The 26385-nt window shown below is 43.6% G+C and overlaps 1 protein-coding gene across 2 annotated transcripts in view; it reads right to left on the reverse strand.

Annotated features, from left to right (window-relative positions):
• The window catches only part of LOC125457358 (SAM domain-containing protein SAMSN-1-like), a 161423-nt gene that overhangs the window by 110975 nt on the left and 24063 nt on the right, over positions 1-26385 (reverse strand). For both annotated transcript variants that reach the window (XM_048541515.2, XM_048541514.2), the window contains exons 5-6: positions 26261-26322; positions 25219-25339 (exon numbers count right to left, since the gene is read on the reverse strand). In XM_048541515.2, the coding sequence (XP_048397472.1) occupies positions 25219-25339; positions 26261-26322 (183 nt within the window). The remainder of the gene's footprint in view (positions 1-25218; positions 25340-26260; positions 26323-26385) is intronic.

A 26385-nucleotide genomic window follows, 5' to 3' on the forward strand; every position in this document is an offset into this window, starting at 1 on the left:
CATCCACTGGCTCTCCGTTATCCATCTTCATAGATACATCCTCAAAAAATTCCAGAAGATTAGTCAAGCACGATTTCCCCTTCGTAAATCTATGCTGACTCTGACCTATTCTGTTACTGCTATCCAAATGAGTCGTAATTTCATCTTTTATAATTGACTCCAGCATCTTTCCCACCACTGACGTCAGGCTAACTGGTCTGTAATTTCCTGTTTTCTCTCTCCCTCCTTTCTTGAAAAGTGGGACAACATTTGCCACCCTCCAATCTGCAGGAACTGATCCTGAATCTATAGAACCTTGGAAAATAATTACCAATGCGTCCACAATTTCTAGAGCCACCTCCTTTAGTACCCTGGGATGCAGACCATCAGGTCCCAGGGACTTATCAGCCTTCAGGCCTAACAGTCTATCCAACACCATTTCCTGCCTAATATAAATTCCCTTCAGTTCGTCCATTACCCTCGGTCCTTCAGCCACTACTGCATCTGGGAGATTGCTTGTGTCTTCCCCAGTGAAGACAGATCCAAAGTACCTATTCAAGTCATCTGCCATTTCCTTGTTCCCCACAATAAATTCACCCGTTTCTGACTTCAAGGGCCCAATTTTAGTCGTGACCATTTTTTTTCTTTTCACATACCTAAAAAAGCTTTTACTATCCTCCTTTATATTTTTGGCCAGTTTTCCTTCGTAGCTCATTTTTTCTCTGTGTATTGCCTTTTTAGTTATCCGCTGTTGCTCTTTAAAAGCTTCCCAGTCCTCCGGCTTCCCGCTCATCTTTGCTATATTATACTTCTCTTTTATTTTTATACAGTCCTTAGCTTCCCTCGTCAGCCACGGCTGCCCCTGCCTCCCCTTAGGATCTTTCTTCCTCTTTGGAATGAACTAATCCTGCACCTTCTGCATTATATCCAGAAATACCTGCCATTGTTGTTCCACTGCCATCCCTGTGAGGGTATTGAACCATTGAACTTTGGCCAGCTCCTCCCTCATAGCTCCATAGTTCCCTGTATTCAACTGCAGTACTGACACTTCCGATTCTTCCTTCTCCCTCTCAAACTGCAGATTAAAACTTATCATATTATGGTCACTAACTCCTAATGGCTCCTTTACTTTGAGGTCCCTGATCAAATCCGGTTCATTGCATAACACCAGATCCAGAATTGCCTCCTCCCTGGTAGGCTGCAGTACAAGCTGTTCTAAGAATCCATCTCGGAGGCACTCTACAAACTCCCTTTCTTGGGGTCCAGTACCATCCTGATTCTCCCAGCCTACCCGCATGTTGAAATCTCCCATAGCAACTGTAGTGATACCTTTGTGACAGGCCAATTTCAACATGCACCCTACCTCCTGACTACACTTTTAAGCGACTCTTGGATAGGGACATGGTGGACAGTAAAATGTAGGGTATGTCAGGTAGTTTGTTCTTCGTAGGATAATAGGTTGGCACAACATTGTGGGCTGAAGGGCCTGTACTGTGCTGTACTGTTTTGTGTCCTATGTTCTAAAAGGGCATCTCCCTGTCCTTGCTTACTTGTATATCTGTCGTGCCTTTCGCTTCCCTATCCTAGAACATTGAGCTGTCAATCCTGCCCTTCTCTCAGCCCTGTTTCTGTTATGGCTATAGTATCCCTGTACCCAGAGCCAATCCTTGATTTGAGTTCATCTGCCTTACCAATCAGGCCTCATGCATTGAAATCAACGCACTTTAAACCGGAAGTCTTTTCCTTCCCTTTACTGTGCCTCTGTGCTCCTGAATAGTAAACTTGCTCTCAGTAGCAAATGTAGTTGCCCTGACTTCTCAATGGCCCCTCTCCAGAATAGTTTTAACCCTCCATGGTAACACTAGCCAAAGGCTGGGGCTATTTTCCCTGGAGGGTTGGAGACTGAGGGGGTAGCCTTATAGAGGCATATAAAATCCTAAGGGGCATGGATAAGGTGAATAGCCAAAATCTTCTCCCATGGCAGGGGAGTCCAAAACCAGACAGCATGGGTTTAAGGTGAGAGGGGAAAGATTTAATAGGCGCCTTCAGGGAAAGTTTTCAAGCAGAGGGTGGTGCATGTATGGAATGCTGGAGGAAGTGTTGGAGGCTGGTACAATTATAAGAGTTAAAAGGCATCTGGATGGGTATATGAATAGGAAAGACTTAGAGGGATATGGGCCAAATGGGACTAGATTAATTTGGTCAGCATGGACAATTTGGATAGAAGGGTCTGTTTCCGTGCTGTACATCTCTATGACTCTATGCTTCAGTGACAAATTAACTACAGGTGTAAATTCAGTGGCTAGCCGGCATAAAATCTGCACAGACATAATGGGATGTATCATCTGAAGGTGTCACCTCCAGTAAGCGATTCCCACAGTTATGTTCCACACTGTAGGCTCATTTTATGCTTTACCTTTAGAAGAATAAAGAAGAACTGGAGTTAAAAACCCAGTTTCAACTCAGCTGGAGTGTGCAAATAAACAGAGCCTACTCATGTGCACTGGCCTGTGTTTGAGCGTTAACATGTTGGCTAGAGCCATAACTGACTTCTAGGAAGATGGTTGTGGTTGTTGGATGTCAGTCATCTCAGCTCCAGGACATCTCTGCAGGAATTCCACAGGGTAGTGTCCTAGGCCCCACCCTCTTCAGCTGCTTCATCAATGGCATTCCCTCCACCATAAGGTCAGAACTGGGGATGTTCACCAACGATTGCAAATGCTCAGCACTATTTGTAACTCCTCACACACTGATGCAGCCCATGTCCAAATCAAACAAGATCTGGACAATATCCAGGCTTGGGCTAACAAGTGGATTGTAATATTCACACCACACAAATGCCAGCCAATGTTCATCTCCAATGAAAGACAATCTAAGCATCACCCTTTCACATTTAATTGTATTACCATCACTGAATCTCCCACTATCAACATCCTGGAGCTTAGTGTTGATCAGAAGCGTACCTGGACTCACCATATAAACACTATGGCTGTAATAGCATGTCAGAGGCTAGGACTACTGCAGCCAGTAACTCACCTCCTGACTCCCCAGAGCCTGACTATCATCTGCAAGGTACAAGCCAGGAGTGTGATGGAATACTCCCCACTTGCCTGGATGAGTGCAGCCCCAACAACACTCAAGAAGCTTGACACCATCCAGGACAAAGCAGCAGCTTGACTGGCACCACATCCACAAACATCCACTCCCTCTACCACCGATGCTCAGTTGCACTAGTGTGTCCTATCTACAAGATGCACTGCAGAAATTCATCAGAGATCCTTAAAAGCACCTTCTAAACCATAATCACCTCTATCTGGAAGGACAAGGGCAGCAGATATTTGGAAACACCACCAACTGAGAGTTCAGCTCCAAGGCACTCACCATACTGTTATGGAAATATTTCACCATTCTTTCAGTGTCGCTGGAATTAAATCATGGAATTCCCACCCTAAGGGTGTTGTGCATCAAACTACAATGCATGGACTGGAGTGTTTGAAGAAGGCAGCTCATTACTGCCTTCTCAAGGGCATCTTGGGAAGGGGAATAAAGGCTGGCCAGCCAGGGATGCCATCATCTCTCAAGTGGAATAAAACGAACACTGAAATAATTATCTCCTAGTCAGCCCTGCTTTGCAGGTAAAGACTTTCTTCCACTCCGAGTTCTGGAAGACCACAAGTTTGCAGCCAGAGAAGAGGGAAAAAAGAACAGCGAAAGGACTCTCACCCATTCTGAATGTTGAAATTCAATCATGATCAAAAGGAATCAGAATTATAAAACCTCAAAGTATCCTGCAAAACTAAGAATTGTTCAACTGCGAACAATCAATACAACCAGAAACCTCTGCTACAACAGCAGCAACATTCAACAATTTGCTTTTATTAACAACAGCCCAGGCACTGACTTCAATGTCTGTTTTCTTAAATTTTTATCTTTTATCTTATTGAACATTGCTTATTTTTAATTTATGTGTGTCATGCTGAATACTGATCCTTCCCACGCTTAATAATTCATAAACTTTTGCTGTTAGTTTAAGAAAATTTGTTTAAACTGAAATAATAAGGAAACAATTACTGAATAAACTGAGTGGATCTGGCAGCATCTGTGGAAACAGAAACAGAGTTAATGCTTCTCTACTGGTATGAACTTAAGCTTAAACTCACAGACCAACAGGTTCAAGAACAGCTTCTTCCTTGCTGCTGAATGGACCTCTCTTATTTCAAGCCTAACGTTGATCTTGCTTCCTCTTGTCCGCCATAACATTGTGTGTCTCTCTCTGTCTGTACAACTGATGATCTACACATCCTTGTTCGCTGTTATCTGACTGTGATGCTTGCGGAACAAAACTTTTCACTGTAATTAGTTCAAAGTAACTACAATAAATCAAATTAAGACTCTTCTTTGGTTAAATTGGGATGTAGGGGAAAGAAATCCAAGGGAAGGGATCCTTTCTGAAATTAGCCTTGATGGGACCACCTGAAGAGGTAGGTGAGTAAAGGAGAAAGATGACCTCTCGTCACCCGGGAACATAACAATTTAGGGAACTTCTCTCATGCTCTGATCGTACCTTGCTGAGTAACATCTATCTTTGTTACAACCTAAGTTGTGAGGAGAGATTATACAAATTAAGCCTGTTTCTCCATAATTTGGAAGGTTAAAGGGTGATCAGATCAAAACCTTCGAGACATGAAAGGAAAAGACAAAGTAGGTGAAGATAAGACGATTGGGGATTTTAGAACTAGGGGTGTATAGTCTGAGAAATAGGGCCATACTGTTCAGGAGAGATGCTTGGAAGAACTTCTATACACAAAGGGTGGTGCAGGCATGGGACTCTCTTCCACAAATGACAGTTGATGCCAGACTAGTTGTTAATTTTAAATCTGAGATTGATGATTTTTTTTTATTAAGTAAATGTATTAAGGGATATAGGCTAAATGCAGGTATATGGAATTAGACCACAGATCAGCCATGATCTCACCGAGTAATGGAGCAGACTCAGGGGGCTGAATGGCCTACGCCTGTTCCTATGTTCCCTGTAACCCTCAATCCAATGTACCCACCTTTTACATACCCTTCAATCTGAAGCTCCCTTTGTTTCTTGTGATTTTAGACAGATGGGGTCATAGAGTCCGACAGCACAGAGACAGGCCCTCTGGTCCATAATGGTCCATGCTGACCAAAATAGCCATCCGTGCTAACCCCATTTCCACGCACTCGGCCCATATCTTTCTAAACCTTCCCGATTCATATGTTTGTCCAAGTACCTTTTAAATGTTAATGTACCCACCTCGATCACTTCTACTGGAAGCTCCTTCCACATGCGTACCATGCTCTGTGTTAAAAAGTTATTCCTTAGGTCCCCATGCATTCTTTCCCCTCTAACCTTAACCTGATGCCCTCCAGTTCTTGATTCCCCAACCCTGGGAAAAAGACTGAGTGCATTCACCCTATCCAAACCTGTCATGATCTTATACACTTCTGTAAGATCCCACCCTAAGTCTTCTACGCTCTAAAGAAAAAAGTCCTAGCCTGTCCAACCTTTCCCTATAACTCAGTCCCTTGAGTCCTGGCAACATCCTTGTAAATTGCTTCTGCATTCTTTCTAGTTTAATAACATCCTTCCTATAGAAAGGTGACCAAAACTGAACCTAATACTCTAAATAAAGCCTCACCAATGTCCTATACAACTGTATCATAACTTCACAACTTCTATACTCAATGCCCTGACTGATGAAGGCCAGTGTGCCAGAAACCTTCTTCACTGCCCAGCCTACCTGTGACTCCACTTTCAGAGAATCATGCACCTGAACTCCTCGTCCCCTCACTTCCACTAACTCCCTAAGACCCTACCATTCACCATGAAACTCCTACCTGGATTTGACTTTCCAAAATGCAACACCTCACACTTATCTATATTAAACACCATTTGCCATTTCTCGGCCTAATTCCCTAGCTGATCAAGATCCTGCTGCAATTTCTGATCACCTTCCTCACTGTCCATGATACCGCCGATTTTAGTGTCATCTGCAAACTTACTAGTCATACCTTGTACATTGCCATCCAATCATCAATATAGATAACTAACAGCAATGGGCCCAGCACCGACGCCTGAGGCACACCACTAGTCACAGGCCTCCAAACCAACAAGCATCTTCCCAGTATTACCCTCTACTTCCTACCATCAAGCCAATTGCATATCTAATTTGCCAGCTCTCCCTGGTTTCCATGCGATCTAACCTTCCAGAGCAGCCTACCATGTGGAACCTTTTCAAAGGCCTTACTGAAATCCATATAGACCACGTCTACCTCCCTGCCCTCATCAACCTTCCTGGTCACTTCTTCAAACAACTCCAGCAGATTTGTGAGGCATGATCTCCCACGCACAAAGCCATGCTGACTACTCCTGACTACTCCTGACATTATTGATCCTCCCAGTACTGGAAACATTTTCTACTCTCAAATTAGCAAAAACCTAAACAGTTTTTGATCTTGCTAGCAACAACAACAATTTGCATTTAGCGGCATCAGCTGACAGTTGCTGTTGGCAAAGTACAACTTACTCCTTCAAACAAAGCCTTGGGGTTTTTGTATTCACCTACACAAGGAAATCACCCTAACATCACCTCAGCTCCTGAAGTGGTGCACTAATCTCAGCACTGAACTCTCCAAGGCCTCTCCTTCTCTCTTAAAGGCAATAGAGTATCCAAATGAGACATGCTGGGTTTAGTAAATGATTCGCATTCAGATAGTAAGGCCTGAGCCTGGGCAGGGCCAAAATTCTGTGGCAAGATCCCCTGTTCATTTATTGAGGAATAATACCAACATTTCCAAGTGGTATCAAATTCAGGGGAAGGCAAAGTTTTGGATAGAATCCTGATGGTGATAGAAAGTTTCACAAAATCATAGATTCATACATTACAGGAGAAGTCTGCAGAGGACGGAATGTGCTTGGAATGAGCTGCCAGAGGAGAGGATGGAGGCCGGTACAATTACTTTAAAAAAGGCACCTGGATGTATATAGGGTCTAGGCCCGAAACGTCAGCTTTTGTGCTCCTGCGATGCTGCTGGGCCTGCTGTGCTCATCCAGCTCCACACTTTGTTATCTTGGATGTGTATATGAATAGGAAGGCTTTAGAGGGAGAGAGAGGGTAAATATGGCAAATGAGACTGGATTAATTTAGGATATCTGGTTCACATGGATGAGTCAGACTGAAGGATCTGTTTCCATGCTGTACATCTGTATGACTCTTTGACTCTGAATCCGTCAGCCCATCGAGTCTGTGAGGTATCTCACCTCAACTACCCTCCCAGGCAATGAACTCTGGAATTAGTTTCACAGAATTCGCTGATAATGATAGAGGGGCTTGCAGAATTCACAAACAGGTAGCAAAGGCCAGAAGGCAGTGGAGGCCAAGTCTCTGGACACTTTCAAGAAAGAGATGGATAGAGGTGGCAAGAACAGGAAGGCAGATTACTATCTCAATGGAGTCAAGTTAGGTAAAGGGGAAGCACAATGACATCTAGGTGTTCTTGTACATCAGTCAATGAAAGCAAGCAGGCAGGTACAGCAGGCAGTGAAGAAAGCTAATAGCATGCTGGCCTTCATAACAGGAGGAATTGAGTTTAGGAGCAAAGAGGTCCTTCTGCAGCTGTACAGGGCCCTGGTGAGACTGCACCTGGAGTATTGTGTGCAGTTTTGGTCTCCATATTTGAAGAAGGACATTCTTGCTATTGAGGGAGTGCAGCGTAGGTTCACAATGTCAATTCCTGGAATGGCGGATCTATCATATGTTGAAAGATTGGAGCGACTGGGCTTGTATACTCTTGAGTTTAGAAGGATGAGAGGGGATCTGACTGAGACGTATAAGATTATTAAAGGATTGGACACTGTGGAGGCAGGAAGCATGTTTCCGCTGATGGGTGAGTCCAGGACCAGAGGACACAGTTTAAAAATAAGAAGTAGGCCATTTAGAACAGAGTTGAGGAAAAACTTCTTCACCCAGAGAGTGGTGGATATATGGAATACTCTGCCCCAGAAGGCAGTGGAGGCCAACTCTCTGGATGCTTTCAAGAAAGAGATAGATAGAGCTCTTAAAGATAGTGGAATCAAGGGCTATGGGGATAAGGCAGGAACAGGATACTGATTGTGGATGATCAGCCATGATCATAATGAATGGTGGTGCTGGCTCAAAGGGCCGAATGGCCTACTCCAGCACCTATTGTCTATTGTCTATTGTCTATTGAAATCTGCCATCTACATGTGAAACAATAGAGTGTCCTCCCATCCGCCCTCTGAAATGACTAAGCAAGCTTTTCAATTAAAAGACAATTGTGAAGAGGCCACCAATGTTAGGCTTGCTTACGACACCCACACCCCATAAGCAAAGAAAATGAAAACAACACAGAGGTTTAAATGGGACACCAAATGGAGTTTGCACAAAATTCTGAACCGTTTCCATTACTGTATCGGTAATAAGAGCAGAGGAATGCAATGGAAACAAGACCAGAGATGGGGAACAATGCCAGTAAACTATAGAATTGGAACTTTGCTGCATAAGCAGCTACTGAGACAGTGACTATAGTGTTTGTTTGAAGGGGCTTAGATATATGGAACAGTATAAAAGTATTGAAGGAAAGAGCAAACTCATGAAATTGGAATGAATAGCTGCAATCAATGGATTAACATTGACCTAGCCAGCATTCACCAACTGGCCTATGATGTGGCCTTATGATTCTATACCACTGGCTACCAAGTATGTCATTGGGTCATAGAATCATACAGGATGGAAGTAGACCCTCCTGTCCAACTAGTCCATGCCAACCATTGTCTCAAACTAAACTAGTCCCACCTGCCTGCAAGAGAAGATAGTAAGGACTGCATATGTTGAAGTCAGAGTCAATAAAATATGGAGTGGGAGGAGCACAGCAGATTAGACAGCATCAAAGGAGCAGGAAAGTCAACGTTTCAGGTCTGGATCCTTCATCAGGGCTGGGGTTACTTCTGATGAAGGGTTCAGATCTGAAACGTCGACTTTCCTGCTCCCCTGATACTGTCTGACCTGCTGTGCTTCTCCAGCTCCATATTTTATCCAGCTGCCTGCATTGTCTGATCCTCTCTGATTTTCTCCTCTTGGTCCCCTATCCCTGACCCTATGTTGCCCCATGCCAACTACAACCACCATCTGTGTAAAGCAGAAACAGGATTTAAAGGTTAGGCTACGTCGTGTGGAAACTATATCTCCTGGTGAAAGAAAACCTTCAAATTTGGACCACCTGACATTGATGCTAGGGACAGCCTCCTCACAGAGAGGCTGGTGCAAATCTGGAACCTCACATCTCACAAAGACCCACTGTGGATTGGGATCGACTGAGACGTTTTATTACATTGGTGGGTTTTTGTCAGGCAAAGAGTATTAAGGAATATGGAATCAAGATGGATAAATGGAGTTGAGGTACATATTTACCTTAGATGGAACATGTTTGATGGAACATGTTTGAACAGCTGAATTCCTTGCCAGGTGTTCCTATATATTGCATTTCATGACCTCAAAAACTGTTCTACAAATAGTTAATAGTTTTCAAAATCCAGTTGTATTTTTGAGAACAAAGAAGCCAATTTGCTCACATTAAGGTCAAAGCAAATTTAGCTCATGACCAGATAATCTGCTTGAAATGCTGCTGTTTGATGAATAAATACTGGTCAGCTGACAAGGCACAATTCCCTTGCTCTTCTTCAAAACCGGACTTTTTACATCAACAAAGGGGGAAGGCCTTCAATTTCATGTCTCATCTAAAAGACAGCACATCTGTCAGTGCAGCACTCTATGTACTTGGCTCCAGAAATGCTGGCCATGATTTTTGTGCCAATTCAGAAATCACGTGACACCAGGTTATGGCCTAACAGGTCTATTTAAAATGACAAGCTTTCGGACTATAACCTGGTGTCATGTGACTTTTGACTTTGTCTATCCCAGTCCAACACCGGCATCTCCACATCGTGACTTTTGTGCTTAGGAGTGGGAATTAAAGCCCTAGTATCTGACTCAGAGGCAAAGTGGAGTCACGAGATATGAAGAAGGTGTTGGGTATGCTGGCCTTTGTAGGTCAGCGCATTGAGTCCTGGAGTTGGGAGGTCATGTTGCAGCTGTACAGGACAATGGTTAGGCCACTCTTGGAATACTATGTTCAGTTCTGGTCTCCCTGCTGCAGGAAAGATGTTGTTAAGTTTGAAAGGGTGAGGAAAGAATTTACAAGAATGTTGCCAGGGTTGGAGACTTTGAGCTATAGGTAGGGGTTGAACAGGCTGGGGCTATTTTCCCTGGAGTGTCAGAGATTGAAGGGTGACCCTACAGAGGTCAATAAAATCATGAGGGGCATGAATAGGATAAATATCCAAGGTCTTTTTTCCAGGGTACGAGAGTTCAAAACTGGACGGCATCAGCTTAACTTGAGAGGGGATAGTTTTAAGAGGGACCTAAAGGACAACTTGTTCATGCAGAGAGTGGTGCGTGTATGGAATGAGCTGCCAGAGGAAGCGATGGAGGTTGGTGTAATTACAACATTTAAAAGGCATCTGGATGGATATATGAAAAGGAAGAGTTTTGAGGGATATGGGCCAAACAAGGGAACTGGTACAGGTTTAGTTTTGGAAATCTGGTCAGCTTGGATGAGTTGGGCTGAAGGGTTGTTTCTGTGCTATACAAATCTACGACTCTAAGTATTCCCTTCTGAGCTAGGGCAGAAGAATTTTGGTGTGTCTGGCAGTACATCATTGCCCATGGCAAATCAGAGTTAGCATTTTTAAAGTAGTTTTGCTCTGATTAGCCTGGGACCTAGGAGATTGTAGCATTGTGATTATGTTGCTAGGCAGGCAATGCAGAGTTCTGAGCTAATGCCGTGGAGAATGGGTTGTAGTGCTGAGCATTTAAATTCAATTCAGTTCATAAACTGAAACCTGGAACTGATGACACCGAAGTTATAACTGACATCCACAAAAGGAGAATACATTGGATTGGAAGAGACATGTAAAGACCTTAGACATGACAGTAGAGAGCTGTATGCAGTCGCCCACAATGTGCAGATGGTGACATACGTACAAAAAGCAGGAGTTTGCGTTTCAAACCGTTGACACTGCTCCACCAGCGAATAGGTTTGTGGCCGATCTGATTGAAACCTTAAATCTGCAACCACCTCCTCCTCTTCTGCCCCACCCCAATGCATGATAACTTTCCAACTCCTTCCTTAATGACAGTCTATCTACCTCGGCCCAAAACAGAATTCAATGACTTTCCTGCCTGCACCTTTTCAGTAAGAGAGTGCCAAAGATTCACACCTCTCCAAAAGAAAACAAAATAGCAAAATTGCCTCCACGCTGTTTTAATTGGGTGAGCCCTTCTTGTTAAGGACATCAAGAGCATCTCAGTGCATACAGACTGGAAGAGCTTTGTTTAAAGATAAGGAGCCAACAGCCTCAGAGATAGAGCATGTGAAAACATTCATAGCCCAGGGACATGAAGCAATATCTACATGTGTAGGTAGCAGTATTAACTTAAATCGCAAAGACAAAGCAACCTTTTCCAAGTAAATTAAGCGATAAATGATGGTCTTACCAGCAATGTCACTTCCATAGAGGTATTAAGAATGAAATGGGAAACAAATGTGCTCACTCATTACCTTGAGTGCGATCTCTTGTTCAATTCGATCAGGACTGACCTGCACTTCAACTGATTTGCACATTCCTTGATACCCTTTCCAAACATGAGACCCAGACACCTGGCAATGCAGCTCTGCCTAGGTACCTTGACTGGCCAGTCTGGATAGTGGGACTTGAGCTCTCCAAGGTGCCGTTGCACCAATGGCTTCTGAGCTGGACAGGTGGCATTCCCACTGAGCCAGAAAGTGCCCTTAGTTTCCCAAGAGCCAATACCTTACCACAGAACAGATTTGGGTGCTGTCACCCGCACTTCCTATCTTGAGCAGGGCTTCTCTGCAAGGCTACCCTTGGCTGAAATTGAAAGGACAGATGGTAAGGATGTGGGAGGAATAAAGACACACAAAATGGAAGGAGTGAGTGTGAAGATGCCATTGCTTTGGCTATGTTATATTGATCACTGGGAAGTATGTGACCTCCTCACAAGGTCACTTTGACCCTGCTGAACAATGGTTGCGGGATATTGGTTCTGCATCAAAAACTTTGAGGTTGACTAGAACAAAGCACTTGAGTACTAAATCAAATAGAAACGCTCTAACTCAAAATCTCACATTGAAGCAAGACTCCATCAACTGCAAACTCACAGAAGTAAGAGTTCTGGAATCTTAAAGGGACATGCACCTCAGGTAAAGTTGTTCAAATCTCGAGTTTGCCTGGTGTGATACTGACAGTACAACAACAACTTGAATTCATACCACAGGAACAATTTACTGTAGATGCTGAAATCTGAACTGAACACAACAAATACTAGAGATTGCAGTGGGTCAGACAGCATCCGTGGAGAGAGAGGAAACTAACATTTTGAGTCTAGATGACTGTCTGTACCTCTGGGCTAGAAGTACTCAGTTTGAATCCCATGTACTCCAGAGGTATACAGTAGCACAGCTGACCAGGTTGATTAGGAAAGAGAATCTGCAGGCGACATAGAGCAACCTGTTGAATAAATTGAATTATGTAACAAAGCAGTTGTGGATGATTCACAAATACCAAAGTCATAAGGAGGCTTGAGTCAGAGTCATGCGTGGGAGAATTTTGCATTGTTAATGATTTTCACCTTTTGTTCCAGTTACGTTATTTACCTTTTGATATTAACTGAGAGATTTGGCTGAGGGGCACAGGCTCACAGGTCACAGTAATGTGGAGAACATTAGGAGATGACAAAGAAAATGAAAAGACAAGGCTTGACACCAAACTTGCATTTCCCAGATGTAAAGACAAAGGGAAAAATGTATTAAGGGGTAGAATTCTACTAAGTTTAGCTCTTGAGAGAGTATATGTTAGAACAAGTGATGGCACAGTAAGTCTTTATTTCAATATATAGTAAAGGCATAGAGTCATAGAGGTCTACAGAATAGAAGAAGATCCTTTAGCCCATCAAGCCTACGCTGATGAAAAGCAACTGCCTAATTATTCTAATCCCATTTTCCAGCACTTGGCCCATAGACTTGTTTGCACATCTAAATACTTCCTAAATGTGCTGAGAATTTCTGTCTCTCCCACCCTTACAGGCAGTGAGTTCCAGATTTTCACTCAGAGAGTTGTGGTAAAGTTTTTCCTCACATCTTCCCTAAACCTTCTACCCCTTAACTTAAATCTATGTCCCCCAGTCATTAATCCCTCTATCAAGGGGAAAGTTTCTTTCTGTCTACCCTATCTATGTCCCTCTGGGCTCCTGAGATGCTGCTGGGCCTGCTGTGTTCATCCAGCCTCACATTTTATTATCTTGGTTTCTTAACCACTTTATCTACATTTTCTGCTACCTTAAGGGATCACTGTACATGTCTCTCTGATCCTCAGTTCTTACTGTTTATGGCATGTTCCCTTGCCTTGCTTGTGCTGCCCAAGTCTCACCATTGACAGGAAATGTGTTTTTGGAAATACCACTAATGATCTTCCTGGACAGCAAAATATGGTCTACTGGGCCTGGTTAACCCTGGACAATTGAGGAGTTGCAGTAGGCAAATAGTACCACAGTGAGTAACAATATGTGGATTCTCTGCCACAAATTAACTGGAAACAGTGAGCTGATAACATAAAAAGCCATTTCTGAAGAAGGGTCCCGACCCGAAACATCAGCTTTCCTGCTCCTCTGATGCTGCTTGGCCTGCTCTGTTCATCCAGATTCACACTGTGTTATCTCAGACCCTCCAGCATCGGCAGTTCCTACCGTCTCTAACAAAAACTCTGAGGATGGGTTACCGGACCTGAAACGTTAACTCTGTTTCTTTCCTTCACAGCTGCTGCCAGGCCTTTCCAGCAACTTTGTTTCTGTGAGCTGGTAACAAGCCTCACTGTCTCACAAACCTTCACAAAATGAGCAAAATTCCGATTCAACCACCAATGTGATCAATTCCCTGACTGGCTTCTATTAGGATAAAAGTAAATCGCAACAGATTTTGTCATTAACAGAAAACAATTCTATTTACTGAAACACACTTAACTGTAATAATTAGGAGAGAAATGAAAGTCTAACTAATCTATCCCTATGTGACTTAAAACTAACCCCCTTAAATCCTTAAGTAGGCACATCTTAGGGAGGGATAGTTGTGCAATGGCAGTGTTACTGGACAAGCAATCCAGAACACCTGACCAATGTTCTGGGGATACAGATTCAAATCACACCATGGCAGATGATGAAGTTTGAATTCAATAAAATTATGGGGAAGTAAACATCATAAAAATCCATCAGGTTCACAAGTGTCCTTTAGGGGAGGGAAATCTACTGTCCTTACCCTGGTCTGTCCCACATTCTGACTGTGATCAGCTGAGCTTATCCAGCAATTTTTATTTTTGTCTCTGGTGTAGCTACCGCTGCATTAACAGCTTTGTAGCGAGCTATCGGTCGAACAGAGGGCTATCACTATGCAGAATTTCCTGAACTTAAAAACTTTTGTGCTCTTTGTCACAACGTATACTCCTCACTGCTTTGAAAGTCCAAAGTTCAAAAAGGACAAAGATATGGTCCCTCATGGCACCATGAGCAGAGTCTGCTGATCTCCTGATGCACAGATGAGGAAGGAAGTGTCCGGTGGTGTTCGTGGAAGAACAAGTGAGAAAATTTTCAAGGTACACATAGCATTAACAAACAGAACTGTGAGGAAGGTCAAAAGTCACATGACACCCAGGTTATAGTCCAACAGGTTCATTTGCTATCAGAAGCTACCCTTCATTTGCTGACTTTACCTGATGAAGGCGCAGTGCTATGAAAGCTTGTGATTTCAAACAAACCTATTGGATTATAACCTGGTCTTGTGTGACTTTTGACCTTGTTCACCCTACTCCAAATCCTGCACATCTACATCATGTAATGAAAGGACAGCTAAAGCTAACAGAGTCACAAAATTTTGAGCAAGGAGAATAGGTTATGAATACTGGTTCTTCACTCGTAAAGTATTGGTACAGTCATAGAACTACATATCACCAAGAGACACCATTAAACCCATCATGCCGATGCTGACCCCCTTGGTAAAATAGTTTAATTAAACCCACTCCTCTGATCTTTCCCCACTTCCCTGTAATCTTTTCTTCTTGAGCCTTTATCCAAATCCCATTTCTAACTCTAATTCTAATTCTCTGCAATCTTTTTCTTCGAAATCTTTCTCCAATTCTCCTTTTGAAAGTTGCCATTGAATTTGCTCTTTCGGGCAACACATTCTAGCTCACAACAGTTCACAGTGTGGAAAACAAAATTCTCATCACCCTTTTGCTTCGGTTCGTCAATTATCTCAAACCTTGCACTTTCCAGATAGCGAACCCTCTGCCAATAAACATGTTAGCTCCTATGTTCCTCTCTCAAAATCCCTCACAATTTTGAGTGCTTTCTTTAAAGTCTCACTTAGCCTTAGCCACACTAAACAAAATGATCACAGTTTCCCCTGCTCACCACTCTCAAATCTGTTTTCTGCTTTACAAGCTTTCTCCTAATGTATAATCAAACAGAAATAATTGTACCATGGCCTCACGTCACCATCTTAAAGGATGAAAGTGTCATGTGGGGGGTAAGCGATGTTTCAAAGAGCCAACATCCTCAAATAACCCCATCAGATCATGTGGGAGGAGAGAGTTAGGAGAAACATATAACTTTAGCCATAGTAATATCATGAACATGTAATGAGCTTTCATATGATTTACACTACAAATATTTTGAAAGAAAATGTATTTCACCTCTTGTAGTTCTTTCCCTCTTCTTACTGCACTTAGTCTCTTTGGGGTGTGCAATGATAGGCCACTGAAGGGTACAAGTGCCTGTGGATATGACAGATTAATACATATCAGGCAGGAAGACTGGAAAAAGAGGAGTCCATTCAGACTCTTGCATCTGTTCCAACATTCTGTTAGATCTAAACTTTACGTCGGTATTCACTGAGGAGAGGGACATGACAGATGTTGAGGTTAGGGATAGATGTTTGGTTACTGTGGGTCAAGTCAGCATAAGGGCAGGCGGGAGGTGTTGGGTATTCTAAGAGGCATTAGGGTAGACAAGTCCCCAGGTCCGGATGGGGCATATCCCAGGTTGCTGAGGGAAGTGAGAGAGGAAATAGCTGGGGCTTTAACTGATATCTTTGCAGCATCCTTGAGCACGGGTGAGGTCCTGGAGGACTGGAGAATTGTTAATGTTGTCCCCTTGTTTAAGAAGGGTAGCAAGGATAATCCAAGTAATTATCGACCGGTGAGCCTGACGTCAGTGGTAGGGAAGCTACTGGAAAAGATGCTGAGGGATAGGATCTATTCCCATTTGGAAGAAAATGGGCTTATCAGTGATAGGCAGCATTGTTTTGTGCTGAGAAGGTCATGTCTTACCAACTTGATAGAATTCTTTGAGGACTTGACAAAGTTGATTGATGAGGGAAAAGCTATAGATGTCATATACATGGACTTCAGTAATGCTATTGATAAGGTTCCCCATGGCAGGCTGATGGAGAAAGTGAAGTCACATGGGGTCCAGGGTGTGCTAGCTAGATGGATAAAAAACTGGCTGGGCAACAGGAGACAGACAGTAGTAGTAGAAGGGAGTTTCTCAAATTGGAACCCTGTGACCAGTGGTGTTCCACAGGGATCTGTGCTGGGACCACTGTTGTTTGTGATATATGTAAATGATCTGGAGGAAGGTGTAAGTGGTCTGATCAGCAAGTTTGCTGATGACATTAAGATTGGCGGAGTAGCAGATAGCGAAGGGGACTGTCGGAGGTTGCAGTAGAATTTCGATAGATTGGAGAGTTGGGCAGAGAAATGGCAAATGGAGCTCAATCCAGACAATTGCGAGGTGATGCATTCTGGAAGATCCAATTCAAGAGCGATATATTCAGTAAATGGAAAAGCCCTGGGGAAAACTGACGTGTAGGTAGATCTGGGTGTTCAGGGCCATTATACCCTGAAGGTGACAACGCAGGTCAATGGAGTGGTCAAGAAGGCATACGGCATGCTTTCCTTCATCGGACGGGATATTGAGTACAGGAGTTGGCAGGTCATGTTACAGTTGTATAGGACTTTGGTTCGGCCACATTTAGAGTACTGTGTACATTTCTGGTCACCACACTACCAAAAGGATGTAGATACTTTGGAAAGGGTGCAGAGGAGGTTCACCAGGATGTTGCCTGGTATGGAGGGTGCTAGCTATGAAGAAAGGTTGAGTAGATTAGGATTATTTTCATTAGACAGATGGAGATTGAGGGAGGACCTGATTGAGGTCTACAAAATCATGAGGGGTACAGACAGGGTGGATAGCAAGAAGCTTTTTACACCGGGGGGGGGGGGGGGCGGCCTCAATTACTAGGGGTCATGATTTCAAGGTGAGAGGGGAAAAGTTTATGGGAGATGTGTGGAAAGTTCTTTCTGCAGAGGGTGGTGGGTGCCTGGAATGCATTGCTAGCGAAGGTGGTAGAGGGGGGCACGATAGCATAATTTAAGATATATCTAGACAGATACATGAATGGGCAGGGGGCAGATGGATACAGGACCTTGGAAAATAGGTGACAAGTTTAGACAGAGGAGCTGGATCGGCACAGGCTTGGAGGGCCGAAGTGCCTGTTCCCGTGCTTAATTTTCTTTGTTCTAAATTGTTCAATCCCTGATGGACACAATCTGACCCCTCACCAACCTCTAACTGGTACATCAAGCTGGTGACCAAACACAGGCAAGTCAATGTTTCTGCCAAGAGCTGATTATCCAATTACAGTCTAATGCTCTCCAAATTTGCTGCTGTTAGTTTCAGTCAGCCTTTTGTTGTGTCAGATCTCTCCTATCCAAGGTTAGCCCTGTGATGCCACAGATCTGCACATCACTAAGCATAGATAGCACAGTGTGGGTGGAGTTAGCACACGCAAGGAGGAACACTCATGAAGGCACACTAGAGTGAGACTCTCTGGAAGAAACACAAAGAGCACATGGACATGAAAACAATAGAATAGTCCTTTCCCAAGGCAACCAGAAGTAGTTGATGATTATCTTTTAAATTAGTATGTAATATGAAAGGATATAAACAGCGTTAATGAAAAATCTGAGCCTGATGACAGTTCATTTCTTTGGCTTTTCACCAAACTGGTTGTATCAAATCCAAATTCATAGCTATCATTATACCACTCCATAAAATACAATACCAACAGTGTGATCCACCATCTAGAAGTTATGGGGCCATGGTAAATATCTTCTATACAATGGGCTGCCATTTTGATATACAATTTTCCACCAACAGATCCTTTGGAAATCCTTCAGCCATCTTGGAAAAGCGATAGCTTCTTTCACCTCAATGAAGACTCCATATTGATAAAGGAAACCAATCATGAAAGCATTCTAAATAGCAGAAATGTCCAACAGCTTTCAATTTTACTACTACCATCTTTAAAGTTTCATCACAACCTCTGATCAAATGAAAATGCAAAAAGACACAATTATGAGTGCAGTGCAAAAGGAATATTAACAATATTCTTCCCAATCAAGAAAGTACTCCAACAAAACAATGCAACAAAATTCACTGGCTGTAATTTTTCCACCAGAAAAAGAATTTTTTGAAAGATCAACAATAGACAAATGTGGAAAGCACAATTCCAGAGATTTTGAACTGCTTTGGACACCAAATCAAATCAAGAACAAATTCACACCCTTTCGACTACGTGAGCAGAGCACCAGATCATGCGTTGCACAAACTTCAAATCAATAAGGAGAAAACTGTACTTCATAATCACCTGACAGCTTTTGATCAATATTTCATTTCCAGGACAAATAGGACACTGGCAAGATCACGCTTCATTAATAGTTATCAACTGTCAGGGGAGCTTATGGGTCATTTCGTTAATGACCTACATGTGATCCTTGCAGCTTAGGAACCCGACAACAGGAGGCCATTTGTGTGAGGAGTTGCTTCTTAGAGAAACTAGTTACTGAGCTTGAACAAAAACAGAATATAACTTTAGAATAAGCAGTCCAAATAGTGTTGGCTGCAGCATCTCAAAAATTGTTCAAGAAGCATTATTTAGCAGAAGTTCCATTTAATGCAGAATATTCCACAGACTGTAGACTGACCAGAAGAGACAAATCTCTCACATAAGTAATATGCCACAGGTGAAAACATCAACACAAAATCTGAAGCAATCCAGTGTTTCAATATGTTGTGGTACCAAAACCTAATGTCAGTGAAAACAAGCTCTTCAGTCATCAACCAACAATGTAATCAATGTAACAGGAGAAGTCAATAATCAGTGATGCGCAACAGTGTAAAGACCATACCAATAAATCAGTTTGTTCTCGATCCAACATATATATTATTGACTTGGGAAAAATAGCTTGAAGAACTGGTCAATATGGAATGGGAACACTTTTCTTTGTTTGAAGCACAACCACATGCAAGAAGACATGCTTGAACAGCCTAATGTCATAGTCTGAGGAGCACAAAGGCTGACGCTTTGGGCCGAGACCCTTCATCAGAGCTCTGAAGCATCAGCTTTTGTGCTCCTAAGATGCTGCTTGGCCTGCTGTGTTCATCCAGCTCCACACTTTGTTAGCTTGGATTCTCCACCATCTGCAGTTCCCATTATCTCTAATGTCATACTCTCCTGTTTTGGAGTAGCCCCAACTGTCTGTCACCAAAGGTATTAGTTTCTCTCTAACTTCCCCATCAAATCCTCCAAGCACCTTCAAAATTTCAACACTCCTTCCTTCATCCCCGTCTGCACTTGTGTCAGTACATAGCTAGTCATGCGGAAGTGTTTCCTAACATCTTTCCTGAAGGCTTGGCCCTAATTCTCAGATTGTGCACCCACGTCACATACTCCTCCCATACCCCCACTCCCAGTTCCCTGTCTTTTCCTGGTAATACATCGAAGACTTTGATCAAATCACCCCTCAATTCCCAAAATATTAGAGAAAACATTTGTAACTTGTATAAACCTCTCCTCAGAATCTAACAGCTGTGTTCCAAACATAAAATGGGCAGCACGGTGCCTCAGTGGTTCGCACTGCTGCCTCGCAACACCAGGGACCCAGGCTTGATTCCACCCTCAGGCAACTGTCTGCGTGGAGTTTACACATTCTCCCTGTGCCTGTGAGGTGTTTCCTCCGGGAGCTGTGGCTTCCTCCCGCAGCCCAAAGATGTGCAAGTTAGGTGGATTGGTTGTGGTAAATTGCCCATAGTATTCAGGGATGTGTAGATTAGGGGGATGGGTCTGGGTGGGGTGCTGTGAGGGTCTGTGTGGACTTGTTTGTCTGAAGGTGCTGTTTCCACACTGTCGGGATTCTGCTCTAACACTTCAAGTCCAAGAGTCATTCTTGTAGTCCACCTAAGCCCAGTATATCCTTCCTAAGGTGTGGTGCCTCGGTCTGCTCACAGTGTTCCAAATGGGCTTTAACTTGGGTTTTGTATAATTAGCAACACAGCACCAAAACAGACGTTTTGGTCCAACTCATCCATGCCAACTAGGTTTCCCAAACTAAACTAGACTCATCCCATTTGCCTGCGTTTGGCCCATATCCCTCTAAACATTTCCTATTCAAGTGCCTGTTCAAATATCTTTTAAGTGTAACTGTACCAGCCTCTACCACTTCCTCTGACAGTTCATTCCAATTACACACTCCACCCTCTATGTGAAAAATGTGGTCCTCGAGCCCATTTTAAACCTTTCCCCTCTCGCCTGAAATCCATGCCCTCTCGTTTTGAACTCCTCCCCGCAAGGGAAATCGCAGTAGAACTTCAGCATCTTGTACTCAACTCTTCTCGATATCAAGGCCACGTCTCATTAGCTTGATTATTTCCTGCCCCTGTTTGTGACATTTTAAAGGGCTGTGCACCTGAAACTCTTTGGGTATCTGAATCTCTTTGGATATCCATTGTATTTACACCATCTAGAAAGTCCCTGATTTGTCAGTTTTCAATCCAGAATGGATAACCTCACAGTTTCTTGCATTGAACTCTATTGCCACAGTATTTCCCATTCACTTAGTTATCAATTTCCCTTTATAATTTTATGCTGTCACCTGCACTGTCAACAATGCTACCTTGCTGAACTTCACTAACTCTCTGCCTCTCTATCTGTCCATCCCTGTTAAATAATTCTTAAAAACGTAACAGATCACCCTATGGTCTGTATGCCCTTGCTTACTATGATCTGTCTGTACTGCTCGCAGACAAAACTTTTCACTGTACTTCGATACACGTGACAATAAATCACATTAAATCAAATCGACCTCCTTTGCCAAGCTGTTGTATTGATCATCTGCCCTGATGTTTCCTCATACAGTTTGTGTTATATTGTAACCTGATGCCTGGGTACCACCTTCTGGTGGTTTGTGGTTGAGAGAGCATGCTGCCAACACTCGCCCCTCCTAACCTACTCCAAGGGGCTGTTCCTTTGTCTATGGTGGAGGATGGATCACGAATAAGTCTTAGAAAAATAGGTATGCAGTCATAGAGTCATAGATAATGGACGATTTGTCCCTTTACTAGTTGTCGCCCTCAGTACTGTGGATCCTCCTGTGAAGTGCTGTTGTCTTGTGCCAGTTTGAATATATACAGAGATAATGGGAACTGCAGATGCTGGAGAATCCAATGTAACAAAGTGTGGGGCTGGATGAACACAGCATGCCTAAGTTGCTGCTTGACCTCCTGTTATCTTGAATTTATATGATCTGGTTTTTACTGCTTCCTGTGGGTGCCGTCTCCAGCCGTGCATTGTAATGGTCAGCATATCGGGTCTTATTCAATGTTTTTGTTGATGGAGTCTGCAGATGAATGTCAAGCCTCCAAGAATTTCCTGGTTGCCCTCTGTTTGACTTGTCCAATGATAGTAGTATTGTCCCAGTTGAAAGTGAAATTATTCAACAAGTACAGTTCAAGTTTCACTTTCAACTGGGACAACTCTACTATCATTGGACAAGCCAAACAGACGACAGCGAGGGAATTCTTGGAGGCGTGGCATTCATCTGCAGACTCCATCAACAAACTCTTTGAAATTAGACCCGATATACTGGCCATTACAATGCACGGCCTGGAGACGGCACCCACAGGAAGCAGCAAAAACCAGATCATATAAATTTAAATTGGCACAAGACAACAGCACTTCACAGGAGGTTCCACAGAACTGAGGGTGTCATCTAGTAAGGGGATGAAATGTCTGCTATCAGACCTCCCAGCGAACACACCAACTTCTACAACCAGCACCCGAACTACAAATCTTCACTCAAACCCTGAAGTCATAGAGTCATACAGCACAGAAACAGAGCCTTCAGCACAAGCAGTCCATACTGAACATAATCCCAAACTAAATTAGTCCCACCTGCCTGCTGCTGGCCCATATCCCTCTAAACCTTTCCTATTCATGTACTTACCTAAGTGTCTTTTAAACATTGTAACTGTGCCCACAATCACCACTTCCTCATTTCACATGCAAACCACTCTCTGTGTAAAAAATTTCTCCTCATTTCTTTTTAACTCTTTCTCCTCTCACCTTGAAAATATGCCCCCTTATTTTGAAATCCCCTATCCTGGAGAAAAGACTACCATTAACACTATCTATAAACCCCTTGCCCCCATTATTTTATAGACTTCTATAAAGTCACCTCTCAACATCCTATGCTCCAGTGAAAACAATCCCAGCCTATCTAGCCTTTCTTTATAACTCGAACCTTCCATACCCAGCAACGTCCAGGCAAATCTCTTCTGAACCCTCTCCAACTTAATTTTATCTTAGCTAGCATGGTGTGGTTAATTACATCTTAGTAACTGCATGTAGGCTAACTTAAAGGAATTAACACAGCAACTAACTGCAAGTAGGTAAGACACTTCTGCCTCAGAAGGACTCTCAGAAATACAAACAGAAAGGCTCAGTACCTGAGTCCACACAGGACATGGTATTCATAAAGGGGTGGTGAACTTGACAGCACAGACAGGAATAACTGAGTACAATATGTCTGCTAATATAGAGATATAGGGTAGAATCTTCCCAGGCCCATGGGTATTGATGAAAAAAAACTGAAAAATCACTTGAGGAGCTTCTTGATGTCAGAAGCAAAAAGCTCCTTTCTCCCACTGTTGAACAGCGAAGTGACATTCTCGCCAGTGAGAAGTTTATTTGTGTTGATTAGTTAATATGCACCCTGGGTCCACGGACCTTGACATCCAACTTATACCGTCTTCACTGCACTCTCTGACTCACTAAGAACAGTCCTATACTTCAATGCTACACTTTGGGTTGCACTGTCACCTTTCATTGCAATGTTGTGGCCAGGACAGTTTGCACTCAGCAAGAGGCTCCCACCTCATGGATTAGACCAGTATGCAACTCCAGGCTGTCTTTGTACTTACTCACTTTGTGCCTAACTGGATGCTCATAGCATCTCTGCCTCGCTTTTTTGAGCTTTGCCCTCTCAATCAGATCTTAAAGCTGCATTATCTGTCTGTGTTTCGTGCCTTAGTGTGCAGAGACAAAGGCAGGAACAGTTAGAGTGACGTGGTGGCTCAATGGTTAGCACTGCAGCCTCACAGCGCCAAGGACCCAGGTGCAATTCCAACCTCAAGCGACTGTCGGTGTGGAGTTTGCACATTCTCCCCATGACTGCGTTGGTTTCCTCCGGGAGATCCAGTTTCCTCCCACAGTCCAAAGATGTGCAGGATAGGTGGATCGGCCATGCTAAATTGCCTGCAGTGTTCAGGGATGTGTTGATTAGGTGGGCTTTTGGGGGAATGGGCCCAGATGGGATGCTCTGGGGGTCAGTGTGGACTTGTTGGGCTGAAGGGCCTGATTCCACACTGTAGGGTTTCTATGAATCTAAGGCAGTACGTGAAAGTAACACCATGATTCAGGGAATGAGGGAAATAGAAAACAAAAAAAATCAGGCAATTAGCCTAACATCTGTCATTAGGAAAATGCTGGAATCCATTCTCAAGAAGGTAGTAGCTGAACATTTGGAAAATCCTTATGCTCCAGGCAAGGTCAACATGGCTTTGTAAAATGGAAATTATGTCTGATAAATGTATTCGATTTCTTTGACAATGTAACAAATCTTTGGAGCTGTAACAAGCAGGGTGGATAAATAGGGAGCCAGTAGACGTAATGTATTTAGATTTGCATTTAATAATTAACAAGGTGCAACCAAAATGTTTACTGCATAAGGTGAGAACTCATGATATTGGGGATGATATGTTATCATGGACAGAGAATTGTCTAACCAATGGGAACAAACAGATAGGATAGATGGATCATTTTTGAGTTTGAAAACTGGAGCAAAATCACAAAGATAGGATTAGGGTCAGGGGCATCAACTATTTGCAATCTGTATTAACGACAGAGATGAAAGGACTAACCATTTTGTAGGCTTAGGGTTACGGTTGTGAGGAGATTACAAAAAAACGGCAAAGCAATATAACTGTGTTAATTAGCAAGTGACACACTATGTGAGGAAATATGAGGTTGTCCACTTTGGCAGAAAGAATAGAAAGTAGAGTATAATTTAAATGGAAAGACAGCCTCTAGAATGTGGTGGTGCTGTTGCACCTGGGTATGTTCACGTGTGAATCACAAAATGCTAGACTGCAGGTAAAGCTGCAAATGCAAATGGAATGTTGACAAATAGAAGGTTTCTAAGTGTTGGTGGAGGGTAAAAATGGGGAAGTCCTGATTCAACTGTGCAGAGCAGTGGTGAGTCTGCACTCAGAGTGCAACCTAGAGGCTGTACTTGTCTGAACAGTTCCCAGAATCTAAACCCTAAGCATCCAAGATATGGGGCTCTCAGCCATAACTTGCAGACTCAGGTAGCCTTCCTCCCAGCCCTGTGTGTGCCAGATACCAGGCAGATAACTGAACCAAGTAAAGTTTCTGTGTTCAGTTGAATACTTTGCCAATTGGTTTAAGGTTGGATTAATAGTGTAGACACCCATTAGTGGTCATTGGTTCCTAAATCTGCTGTAAAGTCCAACTCCAGGGTAAACACCCCATTGCCACCTGCTTGGATACTGGCAAATGCCAACAGCATACAGAGTGAGTGGTGTTGAGTCAGTCAAAGGAAAGTAGAGAAAAACAGAGAAGAATGCAGTCAGTGATGCTTACTGTGATGAAGTGGGCCTTGTTTCCCATCACCAGAACCGTGATTCCTCCTATGCCAGACCAGCTTCCGAAGCCGCTTTAACGTCCCAATCCCTTCTGCGTCTTCACTGCCCGGCTCTACACTCTGAATAGAAAAGGAAGTATCAACATTGGGGAGACCAAGCGGAGGCTTGGGGACCGCTTTGCAGAACACCTCCACTTGGTTCGCAACAAACAACTGCACCTCCCAGTCGCGAACCATTTCCACTCCCCCTCCCATTCTTTAGACGACATGTCCATCATGGGCCTCCTGCAGTGCCACAATGATGCCACCCGAAGGTTGCAAGAACAGCAACTCTTATTCCACTTAGGAACCCTGCAGCCCAATGGTGTCAATGTGGACTTCACAAGCTTCAAAATCTCCCCTTCCCCCACCGCAACCCAAAACCAGCCCAGTTCGTACCCTCCCCCCACCGCATCCCTAAACCAGCCCAGTTTGTCCCCTCCCCCCACTGCATCCCAAAATGAGCCCAGCCTGTCTCCGCTTCCCCAACCTGTTCTTCCTCTCACCCATCCCTTCCTCCCACCTCAAGCTGCACCTCCAGTTCCTACCTACCACCTCATCCCACCTCCTTGACCTGTCCTTCTTCCCTGCCCCTCCCTACCTCCCCACCTATAGTCTCCACTCCACCTATCTTCTTTTCTCTCCATCTTCGGTCCGCCTCCCCCTCTCTCCCTATTTATTCCAGAACCCTCTCCCCAACCCCCTCTCTGATGAAGGGTCTAGGCCCGAAATGTCAGCTTTTGTGCTCCTGAGATGCTGCTGGGCCTGCTGTGTTCATCCAGCTCCACGTTTTGTTATCTTGGATTCTCCAACATCTGCAGTTCCCATTATCGCGAATTCTATATTGCCTGCTTTGGGTGGGCCTGTACTTAGTTACCGAATGAAGTTCATTCCTTTGGTTTGCGACAAACCATTCACCCCTGGAATCTGCCCAACGTTAAAACCACTGTGCACTGCATAGGCAGAGTAGGCCTGACAAAGCCTGGCTTCCTTATCCCTTACCTTCACCAGGTAATTGCCTTCATCATTCTTGACAGGTTCCTTGAGGAGGGAGTCGTCATTTTCTGGAATACGTAATAGGAAAAGGAGAGTCAGAGCTGAACAAGAACCCATGCGATAGCTGTTTA

Source organism: Stegostoma tigrinum, chromosome 12 (genome assembly GCF_030684315.1).
Source record: "Stegostoma tigrinum isolate sSteTig4 chromosome 12, sSteTig4.hap1, whole genome shotgun sequence".
NCBI classification, from domain to species: Eukaryota; Metazoa; Chordata; class Chondrichthyes; order Orectolobiformes; family Stegostomatidae; genus Stegostoma; species Stegostoma tigrinum.